General features: G+C 53.3%; 2 protein-coding genes across 2 annotated transcripts; one reads left to right on the top strand and one right to left on the bottom strand.

Moving 5' to 3' along the window:
* Positions 1-463: 463 nt before the first annotated feature.
* SLC22A14 (solute carrier family 22 member 14) lies at positions 464-15741 on the top strand. Its single transcript, XM_069472029.1, has 10 exons — positions 464-967; positions 1694-1797; positions 1984-2138; positions 3045-3213; positions 9970-10090; positions 10329-10426; positions 10685-10901; positions 12914-13020; positions 13661-13861; positions 15549-15741. The coding sequence occupies exons 1-10, from the start codon at positions 464-466 to the stop codon at positions 15739-15741; spliced, it is 1869 nt and encodes a 622-aa protein (XP_069328130.1).
* A 3985-nt stretch (positions 15742-19726) lies between these two features.
* LOC138386775 (deleted in lung and esophageal cancer protein 1-like) lies at positions 19727-21934 on the bottom strand. Its single transcript, XM_069473442.1, has 3 exons — positions 21707-21934; positions 21275-21398; positions 19727-21180 (listed from the first exon to the last, which is right to left on the bottom strand). The coding sequence occupies exons 1-3, from the start codon at positions 21864-21866 to the stop codon at positions 21108-21110; spliced, it is 357 nt and encodes a 118-aa protein (XP_069329543.1). The 5' UTR covers positions 21867-21934; the 3' UTR covers positions 19727-21107.
* Between the last annotated feature and the right edge of the window lie 1124 nt (positions 21935-23058).

The raw sequence follows: 23058 nt of genomic DNA on the forward strand, positions 1-23058 counted from the left end.
CAGCCTTGGCTCCCCACCTGCCCTGGCCTAGGCTTCCAGCCTCCCACATTGGCCTCAGCTCCTGCCACTCCTGATACAGGTCTTTGTTTGTTTGTTTGTTGTGGAAGAAAGGGTCTCTTCTGCCTTTTGCAAGACCACTGGTGACTCAGTGCATGTGCAAATAAAGTTTCAGTTGTGGGGAAGTTGCAGGAGGAGACTTCCTAAGATCTTAGTCATTCAAGACAACAGAAGCATACCATTTTCTAACACATTAAAAATCTTAATTTGCAGTAAAAATCAGGGATGGTTGGACCAATCGGGGACAATTATATTAACTAAGAAACATCAGAAGCAAAAGAGGGAAGTACTGAGAACACTAGGTTTCAAGCCAGAGGCCAATTTCTGGGCAGTGGCTCCCAGGCTGGTCTCTGAGGTCTAGCAAGTGGTGTCAGTAGACACTGAGCTCCATTCTTTCTTTGAACAGATGGCAGAAGAAAACAACTCCAAGGTAGAGCCTGGATCCCAGGACACTTCCAGGAATGTGAACCAGCGTGAGACATCAATGCAATCCCATTCCTGGTTTGAGAAATCATTGAGGGTCATTGATGTCAAGAAGGGTGACAAGTTTGCTCCCATCCTGGATGCAGTGGGGCAGTTTGGCACATTCCAGCGGAGGCTGGTGGCCCTCACCTTCATCCCCAACATCATATCTGGCTTCTTCCTGTTTGTGGATCAGTTCGTGTTGGAAGCCCAGAAGCCATATTGCAACACCAGCTGGATCTTGGCCGTGGGCCCCAACCTGTCAGAGGCTGAGCAACTGAATCTGACCCTGCCCCGAGAACCCAATGGCACTTTTCAGACATGCCGAATGTACTTACCTGTGTCCTGGGATCTAGATTCTATTATCCAATTTGGCCTCAACTACACAGACACATGCCAAGATGGGTGGATCTATCCTGGTGCCAAGAGACGATCACTAATCAATGAGGTATGCTGTGTCTTGGGGTCTCTGTAGTTACCCCACAGGCCCAGGGATGTGCCCCTTCCTTCAGTGAACAGGCAGGGAAACTGAGGCTGAGACACAGAAAGCCATTAGCCTGATGTCATCCTACAGAAGCAGGGCCTGGGCAAAAAATGAGGATAGCTGCTGCCCAGCCCTGGCCCTGCCTATGCATTATAGAGCACATTTCAGGTAGAGACAGGTGTTGGATGGCAGGGTATCCCATCTGCCTGGGGAGTTGCTTCTATAGTTGTGGCTCTGCCCTTTGAACCCAAAGAAGATAGGGAATGGGGAAAGAAACAGCTTTACTCAGGTATCTCTTACAGGGTTTCTCAACCTGAGCTGCAACCTGGGCCCTTTACAGCACAGAGCTGCCTCATCTGAATCTCCAGGCTGGGGTCTAGCATCTGCCTCCAGGAAAGGGTCTGCGCTGGTTCCTGCCTTGGCTCAGTTACCTCCCTGCCTATCCCCACCGTATCGGGGATAAGCCTCTGACTGCTCTCCCGGGGCCCATGTGCCAGTGTCTGCTAGGTGCGGGACAGGGTGCAGAAGGAACAGAGCTGAGGCCCAGCTGAGACAGGCTGCACAGTTACCCATCCGTACCCCAGGTTCCCGTGCCTATACGTCCCGCTCTGGGGTGAGGCTCAGTCTCTGGAGCCAAAGGCTGCCCTGGTTGGAAACCCATTACCCATGGATCCCCTGTCTGACCTGCAGTTTGACCTGGTGTGTGGCAGGGAGCTGTACAAGGACACCATGCACACCACGTTCGTAGCGGGGCTCCTGACAGGCTGTTTCATGTTCGGGCTCATAAGTGACAAGTGAGTCCCCCAGAGTCTCCGCCTCCTCCTCCTGGGCATTCCGAGTTGAAGAGTTTCATGGTGAGGGAGGCGGGGTTAGAGGTTTTCTGGGGTCCCATGGGTGGTTCAGGGCCTGGCCCAGGTGTTCGCCTGGGGCCAGCCAAGGAGATCCTGGCGCGCCGTGCAGCCTCCCTTCCTCACCTGTAGGATGGGCCGCTACCCTGCCACCCTGCTGTCGCTGCTCGTGCTGACCGTCTTCGGCTTCGGGACCGCCTTCGTGAACAGTTTTAACCTGTATTTGTTCTTCCGCTTCTGCGCCTCACAGGCTTTGGTGGGCTATGCCATCAGCAGCATGAGTTTAGGTGAGACTGGTCCTCCCAGGGAGAGGGGTCGGGGACGGGGTCAGGGGAGGGGCGGGGGAGGCACGGTGGCAACGGCAGGGGATGGGGTTTGCCTAGGAGGGGGCACGGAGGCGGGGTCTGTGTGTGCTGTGCCGGGAGGTTAGATGGGGAGGTCAGCCTGGGCTGGGCATGGCAGGGAGACATGGGAACAGAGTCTGCCCTAGGCTGGACTTGGCAGGGTCTGGCTGGTGGCAAATGGTTGGGGTGGCACTGGGCTGGCCTGTCCCTGCTGGAAGCCCAGAAGACACAGAGTCAGTCCCTAACTGGGTGGGTAGAAGTGGAAGAAATCTCCACTCTTGGCTGCCTGGAGATGCCCAGAATGCACTTCCACCTTCATCCTCTATGCTAAACCCCTCACAGCCCACACATTCCCTGCCCCCCATACTCCTTGCATACCTGCACACCCATGGCGTACATTTATTGAGCTCTTAAGAAAGGCCAGGCAGCTGCTAAGCCCTTTAGAAGCATTGTTTGATTTCATCCTGACAACACTATTCAGTAGGAACTATTCTATTATTCCGTTAGCTGAGGAGGGTACTTCAGAGAAGTTAACCAACTTGCTCAGGGTCACACAGCAGTTAAGTGAAGAAGCTGGGATTTCACGCTGGCCTATGTGATGCGAAAGCCCTCAGTACACCCTCTTAGCTGTAATTGCCTGGGGTGTTCAGGGTTCCCTGGCAGGAGTGCTCTTCTCAGTGGGAGGTCCTCCACAGAGCCTCGGACCCAGTGCAGGTCGCAAGCAGGCAGAAGAACCTTTGCCCAATCTGAACTGTCCAGAGCAGGGTGGGCATCTCAAAAGGCTGGATGCAGGGGCAGCCCTGGGGACCTTGAGCTGACTGTGGTTTTGTCCTCTTGGCCTCTGCACAGTCACCGAGTGGCTAGGGGGTGAGCACCGGGCCCATGGCATCATCCTGGCACACTGCTTTTTCGATGTGGGGATCCTGTTCCTGACTGGGCTTGCCTACAGCATTCCCCACTGGCGGCTGCTGTTTCTGGTGGGCGGACTACCTGTGTTCCCCCTCATCTTCTATATCTGGTGAGCAAGCGAGCACAGGGTATGCACAGGCGGGGTCTGATGGGCTGCAGATGGAGGAGGGTGTGGAGGGTCCCCAAAGCTGGGGGAGCGGGGAGGATTTTGCTGGGAGAAAGTGCATGTGCCTGGGAGAAGGAGCCAAGGGCAGAGCCTCTGGAACCCCGGCCCTAGGACCCCTCAGAGGAGACCCTCAAAGAGATGTCAGAGAGGTGGTGAGAAAACCAGGAGGAAGAATGTTGAAAGGCAAGGGTTCAAGGACAAGGGAAGGGTCAGGCTTGAAGGCAAGAGAGGTGAGGCTAGGGAAGGGTCTACTGGCCGTGGTGACCTTCTTGAGGTGGCTTCACTGCCGTGGCAGGAGGTTGAGGAGTCTAGGAGCTGAAGAAATGGAGCCACCCAGGAGATGACTCTCGTGGGGAAAGAGGGAGAAAGTGAGGACTGTGTGGGCAGCCAAGACAGAGTCAGGGGAGGGCCCCTGACCTCGTCAGTTCCAGGGAGTCACAGACAGGAACCTGGGCGATTGAAGCTGTGAAAGGGCACCCGGTGGAGCGGCACTTGCAGGCGTCAGCAGGAGGGTTGAGGGCAAGAGTGAGGTGGCATGGCTGGCCCTGGGCAGGCGGGAAAAGGGAGGGACGGAGGGAAGGCAGAGAGGGAGGTGCGAGGGAGACAGCTGAAAGAACTCACTGGGAAATAGGGGTTCATGGCTTGACATTCAACATTTAATAAGTGTTATTAGTGTAATAGATGCCTATGATTGAAACTAAATTAAAAACTAAATAATATTGAGAGGTTTGTGATGAAAACTAAGCCCAATTTCAGCTCCCCCCAGTCCCTGATTCCTTGCCCAGAACTATCACACTGAACTCTTTCAGCTCTTTCTTATGGTAGATGCCTTCACAGTACTGCATGGCGCGCGTAGACAGCTTTTTGAATGGGCTGAACTCAGCTGAGCACATTTTTCTTCAGCCACTGTCTTCAAACCTGTCCTGTCAGTGTCCCTTCCTTGACACTTGACAATATCTTGGGCAGGTTCCATCTCCTTCCAGCCATTCTTGGTGATAAGAATAAGTCTCATTTTGATAATAAAGACTCACTTTCAGTCATTAAAAAATCCAGTCCAGTTTAATTTAAAATGTCAGCCTTACATTAAATCCACAGCTTGTGCCTGGCCTCTCCCTCAGGCTAGTGGCCAAAGGGGACAAGGTCGGTTCCGACCTAACATTCTTCCTTCTGTGTCCTCTGTTCCCAGTTTTTCAGCAGGGCAGGGTGCATCAGAGAAAAGAGACCAATGACTTACATGACTAGGGTGGTCACAGTCTGTCAGCGACCTGCATGGGTCGGTGTTCAAATGCCAGCAGTCTCAGGAGTCCCTCTGTAGGTCTCCGAGAGCTGGAGCTTCCTAATGGTCCCAGCGCTCTCTTGTTTCTTCCCTCAGCTCCTGTCCCTGCAACCCACTGCACAGCCTCTCTCTGTAGGGGTCTCCTCACCCAGCACATGGGGTGCCTTTGAGACAGCAGAGTCCACTTGGCCAGAAGACCTCACTCTCCCCCAACCCCCACCCTGCCATGGTGTGCTGCTCCCACCAACCAACCTCTTGCTTTAATTATACCCAGGTGAGAGAGGGGCAACATGCTCTGGGTTTCCGTGGGCCCTCAGGCTGCAGGAGACAGACGTTAACTCTCCCATAAACTGCCTTACGGTCTGGAGTGCCAGCTCAAGCCCCTAAATTTCTGAGTCGGTGAGCTCCATCCCGAGTGCGGGACAGCCGACGCCCTTTCCCGCAGGTCTGTCTGAGGAGTTGTCTTGGCCTGGCTTGGGGAAGGGAGGGCAGCATGGAAGTGGCATGGAGAAGAGATTCAAGACCTGTTCACTTCCATGAACCGGATTTGCAGCCTCTGTAGGTGGCCGGGGGCCGTGGCCACTGGAGCGTGTTGCTATGTTTCTAGTACATCCTGCCCTGGGTGTTGGTAACACCTCTCTTTAGAATGTGCATTTCTCATGCATTCATTCCGGCTTGGCACTTGAGCTGAAATTCCAGGACAGAAAAGTTCCACTTTACATTCTGTTACACTGCTGTTCCTTGTTCTCTGATTTTATTTTATTTTTCTCAATAGCACCTAGATCTTCTTTTATGAATATGAAATTACAAAACATTCTCCAGTGTTTTTAGGATACAAGTTAGAGTCTTGTTTTCTTTTTCCCTCCTTTTCCCTACATTGTCTGTGTCCTCCTAGGGCACTCTTTCTGTTTGATTATTTTAGACCCTTTTTAATTTGGGGGGTTTTCTTCAATATTTAGTCACCTTTGGTCATCCCCTGATGTTAGAGAGGGTCTCTAAGAAGCTAGTGGGAAACTGTGTGAGAGGAAGCTGACTGGTAATCTTCGGAGTAATGGATCTCAAATTTACATGGGCAGCAGAATCACGCTGGGGGCTTACTAAAACACCAACAGCTGGTCTTTGCCCCCAGAGCTTCTGAATGAGCAAGGCTGGGATGGGGCTTGAGAATCTGCATTTCTAACAAGCTCCTGGATGAAGGTGATACCGCTGGTCTGCTGACCACACTTCGAGAACACTACTAGTGCATGTTCTCTTCTCAGGAATGCCAAAGCCAGGTTGCTGCCTGGCTCCCGCTGCTGTGCCCCCAGGCGAGCCTGGGGCTAGAACTCCTGTCATCATTACGGGGACTTCCACTCAGTCCCCCTCTGTTTATCCTCAGCCCTTGTCCCCGCTACTGTCTACTTCCCCAGCCTTCCCGATGCTCTTGGTGCAAACTACAGAGGCAACCAGAGCAATCCCATGGGTGAGACCTGGGGTGTCCAGGGTCCTCTGGGACCAGGACCTCCCTGTGTGTACTGTGTGGCATGGGCTTTGCCTGCTGGCTGAGTCTGTTCAGGCGGCTATAGCAAAATACCTCAGCCTGGGTAAGTTATAAACAACAGACATTTATTGCTCACAGTTCTGGAGGCTGGAGTCACACGATCAAGGCACCAGCAGATTCAGTGTCTGGTGACGACCTGTTTCTACAGTGCTACCTCCTGTGTGTTCTCACACGGCAAAACAGACAAACAAGCTCCCTTTGGCCTCTTTTCTAAGGCCACTTATCCCATTTCTGAGGGCTCTGCCCTCATCACCTCATCACGTCCTAAAGGCCCTACGTCTTAATGCTATTGCATTAGAGATAGGTTGCAATATATGAATTCAGGAAGGACACACATTCATACTGTAACATTCCCGAATTCATGTCCTTCCTACATGCAAAATACATTCATTCCTTCCCAATAGCCCCAAAAGTCTTAACTTGTTCAGCATAACCTCAAAACTCTAAAGTCAAGAGTGTCATCTAAATATCTTCAGAGGCCAGGCCCAATGGCTCACGCCTCTATTCCCAAGACATTGGGCTGCCAAGGCAGGATGATCACTGGAACCTGGAGTTTCAGACCAGCCTGTCAAACATAGAGAAACTCCGTCTCTACAAAAAATACAAAAATTACTCAGGTGTTGTAGTACACCTGTCGTGCTAACTGCTTGGAAGGCTGAGGCAGAGGGATGGCTTGAGCCCAGCAGTTAGAGACTATGGTGAGCTATGACTGTGACACTGCACTCCTGCTTAGATGAGAGAGCAAGATCCTTTCTGTAAAAAAATAAAATAATATAATATAAAATACATCCTCTGGATCAGATATAGGTGAAACTCAAGATGCGATTCATCCTAAGGCAATTTCCCCTCCAGCTTTGAGCCAGTGAAATCAACAACTATGTGCTTCCAAAATGCAATGGTGGGACAGGCACAGGATAGGAATTGCCATTCCAAAATGGAGAAATAGGAAAGAAGACAGGGATAATAGGTCCCCTCCAAATCCAAAACCCAACAGGGAAAACATTAAATCTTAAGGCTCCAGAATGAATTTCTTTGAGTCAAAGTCCCAGGTTCCAGACACACTGGGGCAGGGTTGGGCCCCAAGGCTCTGGGCAGCTCTGCCCCTGTGGCATTGCTGGGTGTGGCGCACACAGCAGCTCTCACGCACCGGAGTCAGGCACAGCAGCTATCCCAGTCTGGAGTTGCACGCTGGTGGCCCTGCCAGTCTGAGGTCTGCAGGCTGGACCTGTCCCCACAGGTCTGCTGGGCACTGCCCTAGGAAGGGCGCTCTATGGCAGCCCTGTCCCTGTGGCCACGCTCTCCCTGAGCTCTGAGGCTCTTCAGGGCATCCTATGACATGTAGGTGGAGGCAGCCACATACCCACAGCTCCTGCACTCTGTGCTCCTGCACCGTTGGCACCATATGGACACTGCCATGGTTCACCCCTGTGACCTCCGGAGGGATGGCCGCTGCAGACTGCACCACAGTTAGGCCCAGTGGGGTCACACCGGGGTGGCTAAGGAGTGCTGCGCCTGAATGCGGGAGCGGGACTTGGGGCTCCTAGCAGTGAGCACTGATGTTCCGCCGGTGCCCCTCGTCCCTGTTTTGACATAGGTCTGTCGCCGAGGCCTTGGCAATCTGGGCCTGTGATGGGAGGGACAGCACAATCTCCGAGATGCCTTTGGGGCCATTCTTTCAGAGTCTTCACGAATAGTGCCTGGCTTCTGCTGATCCAAACCAGCCTCGTCATCAAGCAGCAGCTTGGCCGCATCCGTGGTGTTCGCTCCACACACACATTGGTAATCATGAGAAAGGAGTGGACGACATGGCCAGGCTGAGAGTTTTCCAAATCTTTAGTTCTGCTTCTCTTATGATTATAAATTCTGTCTTTAAATTTCTTTTTCTCTTTTTGCATTTTACAATAAACAGGAAAGAGAAATCATGCTACACCTTCAACAGTTTGTTTAGAGATTTCTTCTGCCGAATGTCCTATTTCATCTCTCACAAGTTCCTTCTTCCACAAAACAATAGGACATGAGTATAGTTCAGGCACGTTCTTTGCCAGTCTTTCACAAGAATTGCTTTGCTTCCAGTTTCCGATAACATGGTCCTTGTTTCCATCTGAGACTGCATCAGAATGGCCTTTACGGTCCATATTTCGTTTGTGAGCTCTCAGGTAATCTCTAAGGAGATTGAGGCTTTCTTTCTACCCCTCCTCTTCTGCCAAGCCCTGACCAGATCACCCTGAACATTCCATTCATGGCGATTCGGGCTTTTCTATGCACCTCCAAACTCTTCCAGCCTCTGCCCATTACCCAGTTCCAAAGCCACTTCCACGTTTGTTACAGCAGCACCACCACCCCCGGGTGCCAGTTTCTGTCTTCGTACTTTGGGGCTGCTATAATGAAACACCTTAGGCTGGGTGCCTTATAAACAACAGAAATGTATTGCTTGCAGTTCTGGAGGCTGTGAAGTCCAAGATCAAGGCACCAACAGATTCGGTGTCTGATGAGGGCCCTCACGGACAGCGACTTCTTGCTGCATCCACACATGGTGGAAGGCTCCTTGGGCCTCTCTTATCCAGTTACTTATGCCATTTATGAGAGCTGTCCCCCCATGACCTAATCACCTCCTAATACTATCGCATCGGGGACAGGTTTCAACATAGGAACTTTGGGAGATGCCAACATTCAGTCCGTGGCACCTGCTGACACAGTCAGAAGTCCTCCTCCATCTCCCTCTGGGTTTCGGTGCATTTGTCACTTCTCTCTCCCTGTGTCCCCTCGCCCATTCTCATTGTTCTTGAGAACTGGTATCTTTCATTTTATTCTGGTTTTTCAGTGCACATGTGGTCAATTTCCCATTTTTTGAATCATCAGTTTGATGACTTTCGTTAGAAAAGTTCTTGAGCCTCAGGGTGGAAAAGGAAGAGCGACTGCTGGACTCTGGGGAGGGAGGAGGAGCAGGACAGGAGAGGGAATGAAGTTGTCTCCAGTGTCCTGAGTGTATGTTTGCAGCCACCAGCCTCATAGTCCCGGTCAGGGAGGGAGCGGTGGAGCAAGGAATGAGCAGGGGTGATGGCACAGTTTCGTAAGGAGGAGGTTGCAGCTGCGCGGGCTGAGGTTACACCAGCTCTGCCTCTGTGACCTGGGGCAAGCCCTTACGTCTCGAGGCTGGGAGTAAAATGAGGACAATCACGCTGGGTCCAGATGTGGGCGAGGATGAAACAAGACCATATATACAAGGGCACCAAGCACAATTCCTGGCACATACGTTCTTTACGTGTTAATCTGCATGGATTCTGACAGGCTGGGAGGATCTGAAAAAACTGAGAGGTGAGAGTTATTCTGAGGCCACAGGCAATGGGGATGTGGCAGGGGAGAGGCAGGACAGAGGGGAGGCCTTCACTCACCCCTCCCTGCACCCAAGCAGGGTCAAGCCCTGGGGCCACAGTCAGGGTCCTGCCCCCTCACCCTCTCCACCTGTTGGGGAGACAGAGGGAGACTGGAGATACCAGGAGATACCCCAACTACGGGAATGGGGGCTTGACTACAGGGTGTGGGCCTGGAGGCCGGTGCCCTCCACATGCCTGGGCAGATGGGGTTGTCCCCGAGCTCTTAGAGATGACTGAGGGTAGATAAAGGAGGCTGTAGACAGAGACAGTGAGCACCAAGGGTGTCCCCAAACAGCAGTGGGGTGGCTGTGTGTGGCTTACACAGGGGCAGGGCTGACTGCCAGGGATGAACAGAGGGCAGCTTGAGACTGGGGGTGGCCTTCAAGGCCCCGACATCTTAAGTCACCTCATGCTGGATATGGATGGTCACAGCTGAGGCTGGGATAGGGCCAACTTGTGTCCCTGGGGCATCCTGCAATGCTGAGGTAAGAGAGGGGTGGGCCATGCAGGATTCTCCCGGAGTCCCCGCGGTGGCTGGTGATGAAAGGCAAGGTGAAGGAGGCCAAGGAGCTGCTGTGCTACGCAGCCGCTGTGAACAACAGGACCATTCCTTTAAGTCTGCTGGATGAGGTAAGAGGCTTCAGGCCAGGAGTGGGGCAGTGGGCTGTGGAAAGACCCCTTTCCTCCTCATCCAGAGGGTGTCCCCAGCCCACTGCTGAGGACAGTGGTGACAGCAAAATTGAACCTTGCCAGGGGTATGTCGAAAGCCAGCTGGCACTGTGGGGGTGGGAAGACCTTGTGGGGCCTGGGAGTGGGGAGCGAGCTGGGGTCTCAGCCCTTCCTCTGGCCGGTCCTGCTTGTCCTGTAGCTACAGCTGCCCAGAAAGAAGACGACCACCGCCTCTGTCCTGGACTTCTACAGCAACAGGCAACTCTGCATGATGACCTTGGTGTTGAGCGTTGTGTGGTGAGTGTGCAGAGCTGGCTGGCCGGGGCTGCAAACAGACGAGCAGGCCAGAGACTCCAGTGCAGGAGCGGGAGCGGGCGTGGGGCACGGCAGGGCTGCAGGGCAGAGGGCCCGGGGACACGCCGCACAGGGTTCTGTGCAGATTTCTCTAATCCATTCGTCCTACCCTGACCCTCTCTCCTCTGCCTCTGTCTTTATCCCTGGCTCCGTGACTGTGTGCGTCTGTGCCTGTGTGTGTTTTTCTCCTGGCTCTCCCAGGTTTACCAGCAGCTACGGCTATTTCACCCTGCAAATCACGATGAAAGAGATCGGCGTCAACATCTACCTCAGACAGGTGGTCTTTGGCCTCATGGAGGTGCCTGCCCGGCTGTGCTGCATCTTTCTCGTGGATCAGGTTGGCAGAAAGTGGAGCCTGGCTATGACTCTCCTCCAAGCTTCCCTCGTGTACCTGGTCCTCATGTTCATCCCTGCAGGTGCGGCTCCCCTTGCCCAGGGCCTGCCCAACCTTCCAGCTTCCTCAAGTCCCTGCCGAGCGTGTCTGCCCAGGCCGGCCAAGGAGACACCCTGGGAGCCAGCTCCTGCACCCACAGCCCACCGCCCCGCTACTGCCCCTCCAGAGCAGGTGCCAATCCCTGGAGCACTGCCCCTCCCAGGGGGCCCCCCGAGACAGGACACCCACAGTCTCAGAGGCCTGAGAGAGCAGAGCGTGCTGTTCTGTGGAATCCTCCTTGTGTGGGAGAGCGGGAGCCTCCTTCCACCTGATTCCAATCCACTCCACAGCAGACCTAATGGTTCAATGTGAACGCATGACAGCAGAAATACTCTTTCAACCGCTACACCAGCACCCGCCTCTCAACTGCAGCCCCTTTGCCTGGGAAATGCCTATTATCTGCCACTCCACCAGGAATAACCTGCCCCTAAAATTGAGTGTGATATCGGGTTCAACTCTCAGGGACTGTGCTTGCACGGAGGCCTCTCCTTCCCAGGGGCTCAGGGCCCTGTTCCTGTGGGATCAGCACTAGAAAAGGAGCAGGGGAGGACTGGCAGTATTTTCAAAATCTCAACAAGCCCCGGACGATGAACATGCCCCAGCACACAGAGCTACACTGCCCAGGGCGGACGTGTCAGTGTACACCCACTTAGAATTACTGACTGCCAGAGCCCTCTTGACAGCGGGGGCCAGGGCAGGGGAGGCTGCTTCGGGGTCTGCCCTGAGGGTCTCCCTCCCTTTCCATGGGTGTTAGAACTGTGTGTCTCCACTGGGACCCTTCCTCTCACAAATGTTGGCAGTGTTGACTGGCTAATACAAAACGAGGCAACGGATTCATTCTTAAACATCTACTGCTTGGTAGGTGGTACTTTCTGGTGGGTAGTGGAGGGATTGTGGGGAGGTGGGGACAGAGTCTTGCTCTGTACCCAGACTAGAGTGCAGTGGCGTCACCATAGCTCACTCCAAGCTCAAACTCCTGGACTCAAGTGATCTTCCTGCCTCAGCCTCCAAAGTGGCTGGGGACTACAGGTGCACACCACCACGCCCAGCTAATTTTTCTATTTTTTGTAGAGACCGAGTCTCGCTCTTGCTAAGGCTGGTCTTGAACTCCTTCCCTCTAGCAATCCTCCTGCCTCAGCCTCCCAAAGTGCTTAGATTAAATGCAAGAGCCACTACCCGGCCCTTGGTGGTTTTTTTTTAGAAAAGTAGATCTATACTGAGTGCAGCAGAAATATGTAAAACTCTTAGATGTGTGAGAGAAACTAGGAACAGAATCCCCAGTGGATAAAAGCAGATCTCCGATTTCATCTCAGAGTCCAGAGTGGGGAGTGAGGGTGGGGCAGGGTCTGGGGACGCTGACAGGGCAGGCAAACAAGCACTCCCCCTTCGCCTCCCTTGAGGAGTGGGGTTCCCTGTCGCACAGCCTGTCGTCACTGCCTCAGAGTGCACGGTCCCGCAGCCCAGAGTCAGGCATTCGGGATGATTAGGACCAGCTCCCGCTGTCGGGCCCCAGGGACCCAACGCCCCCTGCCCTGACCGCCTTGCAGAGCCCAGGTGGGAGAGCCCTGGGCAGGATCCTGGCACACAGGACACAGGCCTGGCCCTGAGGGGATGCCTGAGGGGGAGCAGGCGGGTGGCGTGGGGCACGCTGCCACTGAGTGAGGCGGAGGAACAGAGGACAGAGAGCCTGTAGCGGAGATGTGGGGACTGGGTGCAACAATGTGGACGGTGACCTGAGAGGCCATGGGGGCCGTGGGGGAGGCACCCGTCCCCGATCACCAACTCTCGCACTGCAGTTGCACTAACTCCCAGCCTGGCTGGGCCCCTGGCAGACTGACCCTCCTCTCGCTGAATGCCTGAGGCTGCCGCCAGGTGGTAGGGGAGGTCTGTTCAGATGCCTTCTGGGAGGGATCAAGACAGGGCTGATGGGCAGCCTCCCTCCTGCGTCGAGGGGAGCTTGGGCCCAGCCCCAGGTGACCATGTTTCTGGCCACAGAGCCGAAATCCACGATGGTCTTGGTGATCATGCTTGGACAGTTCAGCCTGGCCGCCACTGCCACTGTGTTCTTCCTCCACACTGCTGAGCTCTTCCCCACCGTCCTCAGGTAGGGGGTCTGGTGGTCCAGGGGGCGAGGGGAGGGACGGACAGTTATAAGATTAATGCAGCAGCTAAGATTGGGTGTTTGCCTGGTGATAAACACTACGCTAAGGGACTCACATGGATTATCTCCTTTAACAACCCCAAATCCAAAAAAATCCCACAGACACTACCGTTAACCCTATTTGAGACAAGGAAACCAGAGAGATAAAGGCATGTGACCAAGGTCAGACACAGTAAGTGGCAGAGCTGGGCTTTGGCCCCAGGTGGTCTGACTCCAGTCCCCGCCTTGCACTCACTGCCTGGAACGTGTTTGGGCCATGCTGAGGCTCAGCCTCTTCCCAAGGTTGGTGATGGCGGCGGCGTCTTCCTGCCCCCCAGCATCACTGCCCCTGCCTTCTGTCCCCACATCCACACAGTGCTGCATGGACCTTCCCTGTCCCCTTCCTGACCGCCCCAAGGGACGCCCAAAGGCAAGTGCTGCCTACTCTAAATCAATGTAGTGCTAAATCCCCCACAGTGAGGGACACACGTTGAGATGGGACATGGCGGAGACTGGAGGGCGTGGGCTTTCAGGCAGGAGCTTCCCCCACCCCAGCCGGCTCTGCCAAGAGGCCCTCCAGACCAGCTCTCTCCTCCACTTTCAGGTCTACAGGTCTGGGGCTGGTGACTCTGTCCTCCGTGGCTGGAGCCATGTTGTCCCTGACAATCATAAGACACGGCCCCTCCATCCTGCCCTTCTTCCTCTGCCTGGTCTCAGTCATCATGGCCTTGGGCTTCTCCTCCCTGCTGCCAGAATCTCGAAATCAGCCCCTCTGTGATAGCCTGGAGCACTTCCCACACTTAAGGTACATGTGCCAGGCCCCAAGTGGCCTGCTTCTGAAGCCACTGGCACTGAGAGAATGTCAGGCATTGTCCAGCCCAGCCCCTTTGCCAGAAGGGTCTGTGTCCACAGCAGTCTTCCTGGCTCTTCTGGATGCTGCTACCTTCCCAGGGCTGGGCCAGCCCAGCCTCTGCCGCTCCCATCCTGCCTGGCTCTCCTGACCCAGCCTGGGCAGGTCCTCTCCTTTCCTTGCCCCTGTCTGCCTGGCCGGACTGGGCACTGCCCTTGGGGACACTTCCGGGAGCACTCCAGAGGATGCCCTAGGCTCCTTCCCCTCCCAGGGCACAGGGCACCGGCTCTCTGGGTACTGCTCCTTTCCTGTCTGAACTCCCAGTCCCTCCTAAAGGACCCAGGCTTCATTAATGACTCTGGCCTCTTGGCCCCTGCAGCCCAGGCCCCCATTTGGGAACTGGGCTCCACCCAGCACCTCCATGGGCATTGCTGGCCTCTGGTCTCCTAAGTGTCTCCTAAAGAACACTTGTCATGATTGGCAGAAATATCCCTTCTGGAGGTTGTGCCAATGAGCCCATCACTCTCTTCCCAGACCTGCGGGTAAGAACCAGGGAGGAAAAGAGGTGGCCTGAGGTCCTACGGTGCCCTTTCCTCTATACTATAGGAGTCACTGCCTCTGGCCTTCCTCTGCCCTCCTCCCCACCATCATCCTCCTCCCTCCCTCCCTCAAACTCTCATTGGAGCTACATGTTCTAGACAGTGTGCCAGGGCTAAACTGTCCACAAGAGGCCAGAGGTCCCCACCCTTGAGCAAGCCATAGTTTATGAGACAGATATGCAAACAGTTATCACTAGTGGTCTATGACTGCACGATGCGCAGGACTTGTAGGAGTCTAACACGAGTGGAACTTTAATTTGGGGGGAGTTGGGGAAAATATCACAGAGGGACATTTAAGTAGGGCTTTGAAGGACGAATAAGAGTGTGGCCCACTGCAGGGAGGGGAAGTATCACACAGCAGAGAAAGAGTACATAGTGCTTAAGGACATGGGCTCTGGAGCCAGAGGACCTGCATTTCTGTTTCTGTGCTACCACTTCCTAGTGTGTGCATAAGGAAGTCACCTCATACCTCTGAGACACTCAGGTTCTTCCTTTGCAAAATGGAATGATAACATAGTAATAAAGCTAACCGGCCTTTATTGAGTGTTTACCACATGTCAGGTCCTGTTCTATCTGTGCCTTATCTCACTTTGTCCTCAAAACCACCAGAGGTGAGGTAAGTCCTGTCGTTATCCCCATTTTACAGATGAGAAAACTGAGGCACACAGAGGTAAGGCCATGTAGTCCAGCCTTCCCTCCCACAGAGTTTTTGAGAGGATTAAACCCACATAAGGCGGTTGGCACAGGGTCTGGCACGTGGCAAGGGCTCAGTAAATGCTAGCAATGAAGATGGCGGCCCAAACCCCAAGGACACAGAAAAGTGAAGGGTCTGGCTAGAGTTGGGAGATGGAGCAGGTCTGATCCTGGAGGTGAGGGTCCCTCCTGGGCCTACTGGGAAGCTCGGCTGGGGACCTGTGGGAGCGAGAAAGCCCCACCTCTCAGGAAGGCAGGGTCGGGCACAGCTGAAGGTGCCTCAGAGTGGCTGCTTTTCTCAGCCTCCAGAGTGATATGGCCTGGCACTCACCCTCTGATGGTTCCTTCAGGAACATGAGCAAGGAAGACGTGTCTGATGAAATACCTGATGACGTGTCTGATGACATGTCTGCTGACGTGTCTCCGGAAGCATCCAGGAACGCCATTCTCAATGCCCAGATCCTGAGACTGGACCTACACCCTCTCACCAAAACTGCCTTGAAGGAATTCAGAGGCCAGGAAGAAAGCAAGCAGGAGCCCTGAGGCCAGGCCCCCAGACCTTCTCCAGTTGAAGTCGAGTGGCTGGGTATGGCGTCTTGGATTCCAGGCCACAAATTCCAGGCCCAGTCCAGCCTAGGGGGCAGGGCCAGCCCTCAAGATGCAAAACTGGCCCCACCTGGGGAAGCGAGGCTGGGATTCATTCCAATAAAAGTACCATGTTGGTCTTGAGATGCCAGGTCAATGTTGGCTGCGTCAAAAGCCACAGGCCCTGGCCTGTTGGAGGGCAGGTCAGACAGATCCCCTAGGCTCCTAGTGTCTTTGGCTAATCCCTTGGGGACAGTGAGGAGCTCTTGGGGTGAGGCAGGGGGTCACGTGCATGAGGGCCTGCGTGGATGGAGGGTCCCCTGCACCTCCATGCCAACCACGCCCTGCAGCCCAGGCACCCGCTAGCGTGGGTGGGCTTCCAGCTCAAGCACAGGCCCAACTCAGATTTCAAAGCCCCATTTTATGCCCTTGTCAGGGTAGGGATGGGATGGAAAGAAATAATTAGATCTTCTCCCATTTGTCCTATCACAGGGGACATTCTCACTCTATTTTCCTCTGATGCTCCTACATTAAGCATAGCCTTGGGGATTATCCATCTCCTCCTCCTCGGGGATGCCTTCCCTGGTCGCGTCAGTCTAGCTGACCTCTGACCTCCACTACCTGTGGACAGGCCCCCACACCCCAGCCCACAGTCCCGACTGCCCTGCAGGTGAGCCTGCCGCTCCCAGCCAGCATTGGGGCTCCCCAGGCAGAGGAGCCCAGGACTCCTCAGCCAGGTAGCCAGACTGGAAGCCCTGGGACCAGGCCCTCAGTGCCACCTCCTCTCTCCCTGGGAGGGGAGTTCCTGAGGTTGGGCCTCTCTTCTCTGCACACGTGCCCAATTTATTGCAAGGTCATGAACTTGCAGAGTCGCTCCCTTCTAACTCCTCAGAGCTCATGAGAGAGGAGGACAAAATCACGTCAGTTCTCTTGGAACCAGGCAGCGAGACCCCAGGTGGCCCAGGGCAGGGTGGAGTGCAGGGAAGCAGAGCGCGGCTGCGGCCGTCCCAGCACTCGGGCTCCCACACGCGTTGGGACAGCTTGCTTTGGGCAGCAAGAAGCAGTGCCCACGCCTTCCGCTTTCAGCATCATTTTCTGGTCCCTCCACTCTTTCCTGGGTTTCCCAGGATGGCCTCCAAAGTGCGGTTTGAAGGGCCCAGAAAGGGTCTCAGAAAGTGTCTGCTTGTAAGACCACAGGATGCTCAGAAAGTCTCTGTTGCTGCTTCTGGGGGCCGCCCGTATGTGAGCTGTGATGGCAAATACATTAGCCATGTTTAAACACCTCTCCTCAAGTTGCTTCGCCAGGAGGAGTCAGCCAGTGCTGCAGGGAACAGGAGGAAGAGAGGGGTCAGGACAGAAAGCTGCTGGGGCCGCCTGGGTGTGAAGGAGCTGGCAGCTGGCGGCGGGACCTAGCACAGCCCCACACGACCTCAGGTTTTCTTAGGTGGCCACGGCTTGTGAGTCAGTTCCAGATAGGACCTGCCTAGTTGTTTACCTAACCCATGGCTAATGTCACTTAGAGTTTGACATTATGCAGTTTAATAGACTAGACCCATGCTGTCCCACACAGTAGCCACTAACCAGATGTGGCTGCCAAGGGCCCAAGGGTGGCTAGCATGAACTGAGATGTGTTAGAACTGTAAAAAACACACCACATTTCCAAGATGGTACAAAACAAAACATAAAGTATCTCACCTGTACGTTTTATATAGATTACATGTAAAAATAATAGTTTTGCTATATTAAGCTAATAAAACATTAAAATTAATTGCACATTTTTAGAACATTTTGAAATATGACTACCAGAAATTTTTTTTTTTTTTTTTTTTGAGACAGAGTCTCGCTCTGTTGCCCGGGCTAGAGTGCCGTGGCGTCAGCCCAGCACACAGCAACCTCAAACTCCTGGGCTCAAGCAATCCTCCTGCCTCAGCCTCCCAAGTAGCTGGGACTACAGGCATGAGCCACCATGCCCGGCTAATTTTTTTTCTCTATATTTTTAGTTGTCCAGATAATTTCTTTCTTTATTTCTTTCTTTCTTTTTTTTTTTGGTAGAGATGGGGTCTCACTCTTGCTCAGGCTGGTCTCGAACTCCTGAGCTCAAACGATCCGCCCACCTCAGCCTCCCAGAGTGCTAGGATTACAGGCGTGAGCCACCATGCCCGGCCTATACTTATCTTTTAAACCTTTAAATTTAAGAAAAACACATAGAGAAGTGCATAAATCTTTTAATGAATGGTTTTGTGAATTATCACAAAGCACATACTTAGTATTCAGCACTGGTATCAAGAAAGAGGAAATTACCAGCACCTCAAAGCTCCCTCCTTCCTCTCCCAGTCAACTTCTCCCCTTCCTCCAAGGTAATTACTCACCTTCTAACAACATAGGTTACCTTTGACAGCTTTTGAACTTTTTAAGTCACAGTTTGAACCCTTGCTTCTTTCACTCAACTCTGAGATTCATGCATATCATCACAGGTAGTAGTTTGTTTTTATGCTGTAGAGTATTCTATGGTACAAATGTACTGCAGTTTATTCATCCATTTATCAACGGAAAAGAAGCCAAACTCTGTAAAATAATTTTAAAGAGATTTATTCTGAGCCAAATTTGAGGATCATGACCTGGAGCAACACCCAAGAAGCCTTGGGCAAGTAGACTCACTGAGGTTGGGTTACAGTTTGGTTTTATACAGTTCAGGGAGACAGGGGTTACAGGTGCAGTCATAAATCAATACATGGAAGGCATATATCGGTTTGGCTCGAAAAGGTGGGCCATCTCGAAGAGGAGACTTACAGGTTACAGATGGGTTTAAAGATTCTTTGACTTGTAATTGGTAAAGACATGAAGCTTTGCCTAAAGGCCTGGAATGTTTTAAGATAAGGAAGTCTGTTAATCAGAGACGAGCCACCAGACATATATTGGTTGTGTAAATTGAGGACCTGCAGGTTTGTCTTGCACAGCCTTAGGCCTGTTAATGGGTTACAAAGGATATCTCCAAGAAGGGGGGGAGGGCATGATGAGGCATGTCTGACCTCCCTCTCAGGCAGGTAATTTAGTTCTAGGATATCCCCTTGGCCAAGAGGGGGGTCTATTCAGTCAGCCGGTTGCGGGGAGCCGTAAGGTTTTATTTTAGTTCATATATTCTAGTTGTGATAAACCTTCCAGTGGTTTCCAAATGGTGAAAATGTGCTATGATGAAAAATGCTTTTATGAACCTTCTTGTAACTGTATCCTGGAGCATAGAAACCTGGTTTCTCTCATCTCTTTACCTGGGAGCAGGACTGCTGGACCGGAGAGTATACGTCGTTTCAACTTTGATAGATATGCCACGCACGCCATTATCCAAAGTGGCATTTCAACTTACACTTTTTAAAATCAGGGTAGAAGACTTCCTGTATGTCACATCTTTGACAATACTTAATGTTTTCAGACCTTTACATTTTACCCAACCTGTGGCTGTGTAGGGGTAGCTCTTGGATTTAAATTTGCATTTCTCTGATTCCTAAGTAGGTTGAGCACCTTTTCATATACCTATTGGCCACCTGGATTTCTTATTTTGTGAATACCTAGTCAAGTCTTTCACCTATTTTTGTATCGAGTTGCCTGTTCTTGTCTTTAGGGATTTGCAGGAGTGCTTTATTCCTGCCACATGTCCCCTGCCATTTACATGCATTGCAAACACCTTCTCCCGCTTTGGTTTGCTTTTTCCCTTAAAAAATTTTTTCTTTTTGCCTTTCAGATTTACATCTGTAATCCACCTGAGGTTGTTTTATTCTGCATGGTGTGAAGAAGGCTTACAGTTTCCTTTTTTTTTTTTTTTTTTTTGAAACAGAGTCTCACTCTGTTGCCCGGGCTAGAGTACCATGGCGTCAAGCTCACAGCAACCTCAAACTCCTGGGCTTAAGCAACCCTTCTGCCTCAGCCTCCTGAGTAGCTGGGACTACAGGCATGCGCCACCATGCCCGGCTAATTTTTTTCTATATGTATAATTTTGGCTGTCCAGATCTTTCTTTCTATTTTTAGTAGAGACGGGGTCTCGTTCTTGCTCAGGCTGGTCTCAAACTCCTGACCTCAAGCGATCCTCCCACCTCGGCTCCCAGAGTGCTAGGATTACAGGCGTGAGCCACCTCGCCCGGCCCAGTTTCATTTTTTAAATACGGATGCCTGATTTTTCCAGGCCCCCTTGTCCAAAAGATGGTCTTTTCCCTACTAGTCTGAGTGTCATCATTAATCAAGTGACTGTGCGTGCGGGTCTGATTCTGGTTCCCCGTCTTTTTCACTGGCCTGTTTGCCATTCTTGTGTCAATACTACACTTTCTTATGTAGTGGTGTGATATCCAGGAGAGCAAGTTCTCCCACACTGTTTTTTCTTAAAACGGTCTTGGCTTTTCTTGGCCCTCTGCACTTCCATGTAAATCTTCGAGTCCGCCTGCAAAGTTCCACAAGAGCAGCAACAACAAATAACTTGTTGGGGTTTTGTTTGGGATTGTGATGACTCTATTGAACAATTTACAATATTGAGTCTTCCAATCTAAGAACATGCTATAGTGTCTCTATGTTTGTTTAGGTCTTCTTTAAAATCCTTTGGTAAAGTTATAGTTTATAGTTTTATAGTTTCCTCCATAGAACCCTTGTATGTTTTTGATGCATTCCTGAGTACTTGATATGTTTTAAGCTATTGTAAATGTTTTGTCTTTTTGTTTTTTTAATTTCATTTTCCATTCGTTGCTAGCATTGAGAAGTGCAATTTGACTTTGGTATGTTGGTTTTATATCCACAGCCTTCTTAAAAATTGTCTCTATTGTCCCTTCCTTTCCAATGTTTGTCTTATACTTCTTTTTCTTGCCTTACTGTACTAGCTAGTTCCCCTGGTACAACATGGAAAAGAAGTGGTGGGTGTGGGCATCCTTGCATTACCTTTGATTTTTTCTTGTTGTTTTTTTCTTTTGAGTCAGAGTCTTGCTCTTCTTCCCAGCCTGCAGTGTGGTGGCATCATCCCAACTCACTGCAAACTCAGATTCCAGGCCTCAAGGGATCCTCCTGCCTCAGCCTCCCAAAGTGCTAGGATTATAGGCGTGAGCCAACACACTGGCCCTTACCCCTGATTTTAAAGGGAAATTATTCACCATTTCAACATTGTGTGATATTTTTCGTAAGTTTGTTGTAGATAGCCATGATCAGATTAAGGAAGTGCTTTACTATTTCTGCTTAACCAGGAACGTTTTTCTCCCTTTGGATATTAAATTGTTTCAAATACTGCCCTTTCTGAAAGGATCTTCCTCCATCCCGGGAGCTGTTCAGAGTAGCTACAGGCCTGAGCTACCAGCTCATCCCCTCTCTAGTTTCCACGTGTGGAGCATGCCTTCCACCACCAGCGTAGACTCGTACAGCTCACTGCTCCTGTGGGGAGCGGGTGGGGCAGAGGTTAGGAGGGGACCCTGGGCAGGGGCTCCTGCCCTGTGGACAGTGAGGGGGAGGCCAGGAGGGGCTGTACCTGGCAGTGAAGTAAACCTGCAGGGTGATGGAGTTTGGGGGTGCATTGGTGGGTCGTGCCTCCAGCAGCCCACTGTTTGGGGAGACCCTGAAGGCCACAGCATCCTTGGCTGGCTCCTGCTGGCCTGCAAGGAGGGGAAGAGAGGACACGCCAGCTCAGGCAGCTCCACGTGCCGCCCTGGGAAGCCTTCACCCACCCGGAGGCCTGCCAGCATCTCGGGTGTGCACCCCCGGTCTTGGCGAGCACCCCAGGCCAGGGCAAGCCTGGGTCACTCGGGATTGGGGGACTGGCTGTCTCTGCATGAATTGCAGGTGGTGCCAGCCCTGGGAGCCAGCCTGCAGGGACAGAGCACACGGGCCCCTTCGTGCGGGTCTTGTATTATTGGCACAGCCCCACAGGGGAGCAGCGGGCAGGTGGGAAGGCAGGACATACCCATCAGCACGGTCCAGTAGCTCCGGCAGCCACTCAGGTTCATCAGGTAGACTTCCCGGACTCGCTCCTGGTTCACAAAGCAGGTCCCGAAGTCCACCCAGCTGGTGGAGAGCTGCAGCTCAGGCACGGCCACAATGGCCCGCAGGGGCACCACCTGCATGGGACCAGGCCACCTAGCCCACTCCAGCTGGGCTCTGGGCTGGGGTCTCCAGGACACAGGGAACCCTGCCGACCCCAAGTACTGATGCTCCTGAGGACAGCAGGGGAAGCACCCCAGCGGGCTGTAGGGCGCTGTGCCACCATCAAAGGCCAGGGGCTGCTGGCAGATTCTGTGCAGGGAATGGGCCAGGACGGCACTGTCCCTCAGGCTTAGGCCCCAGCTGTGTCCTGCTCTAGCTCCTGACAGTCCCCCCATCACCCTCAGGTGCTGCCTGCCATACACAACCCCATCGCCTGGGCCCCCCACCTCCGCCCCAGCAGCTGCCCAGGTGCCCGGCTGGAGAGCCGGCTCCACTGCTCTGCCTGCTGCTTCTGGCCTCTCTGGAGTCCTCCCTGGGCCATTCCCCCACACCCCTTACCTGCGGCCCCAGCTCAGCCTCCACACCACGCCCAGGGACCTTCTGGCCAGTGGTGCTCACCCTGGTGCTCAAAGCCCCACATGAGCCCGAGAATCGTCCCTCACAGCTGCCTCGGGTGCTCACTGTCCCCACCCATCAGGCCATTCCCTCAGCCTGGCTGTCAGTGTGTTTCCTTCTCCTTTGATTAAACCGTGTACAGGCTTCATGTGCCACCTCCTGTAGGGAGCCTTCCCTGATTTCCCACCCTCCAGCCCCTCATCTGGCTCTGGGCTCCTGAGACAGGTGAGGATGGATGACCCTCATCTCTCTGTGCTCAGGGCAGGCCTCTTTCCAGGCCAGACTGAGCCCCCAGGGCAGGGCCCCGCTGGTGCTGTCCTCCTCTGACCAGGACAGAGCCCGGCCAGGCTCCACCCCTCCCACGTGGGGCAGGCTGGGACTCGCCTGCGTGGTCTGGTTGGTGTACTCCAGGAGCAGATCCTGAGCAAACTCCATCTCCTTCTCTCCACTGGTGCTCTGCCGAATGTCCACCCCGGGCAGCATCTGGTCGGCCGGGAGCTTCTGATAGGAGAGCAGCTCCAGGGAGAGCGAGAAGGACACGTTCACCTGGGTAGACGTGGGCGCAGGCTCATCCCAGGCTGCTGAGGGCCGGTGGCCACTTCCCCACCTGGAGCTGCCGCCCAGCCCTGCCCAGCCAGCAGCCCAGCAGCGCCCCCGCCTGGTGCCTTCTTTCCACAGACTCTGTCCAGCACCCACTGTGCCCAGCACCCTGCTCCT

Source organism: Eulemur rufifrons, chromosome 7, assembly GCF_041146395.1.
Source record: "Eulemur rufifrons isolate Redbay chromosome 7, OSU_ERuf_1, whole genome shotgun sequence".
Lineage (NCBI taxonomy): Eukaryota > Metazoa > Chordata > Mammalia > Primates > Lemuridae > Eulemur > Eulemur rufifrons.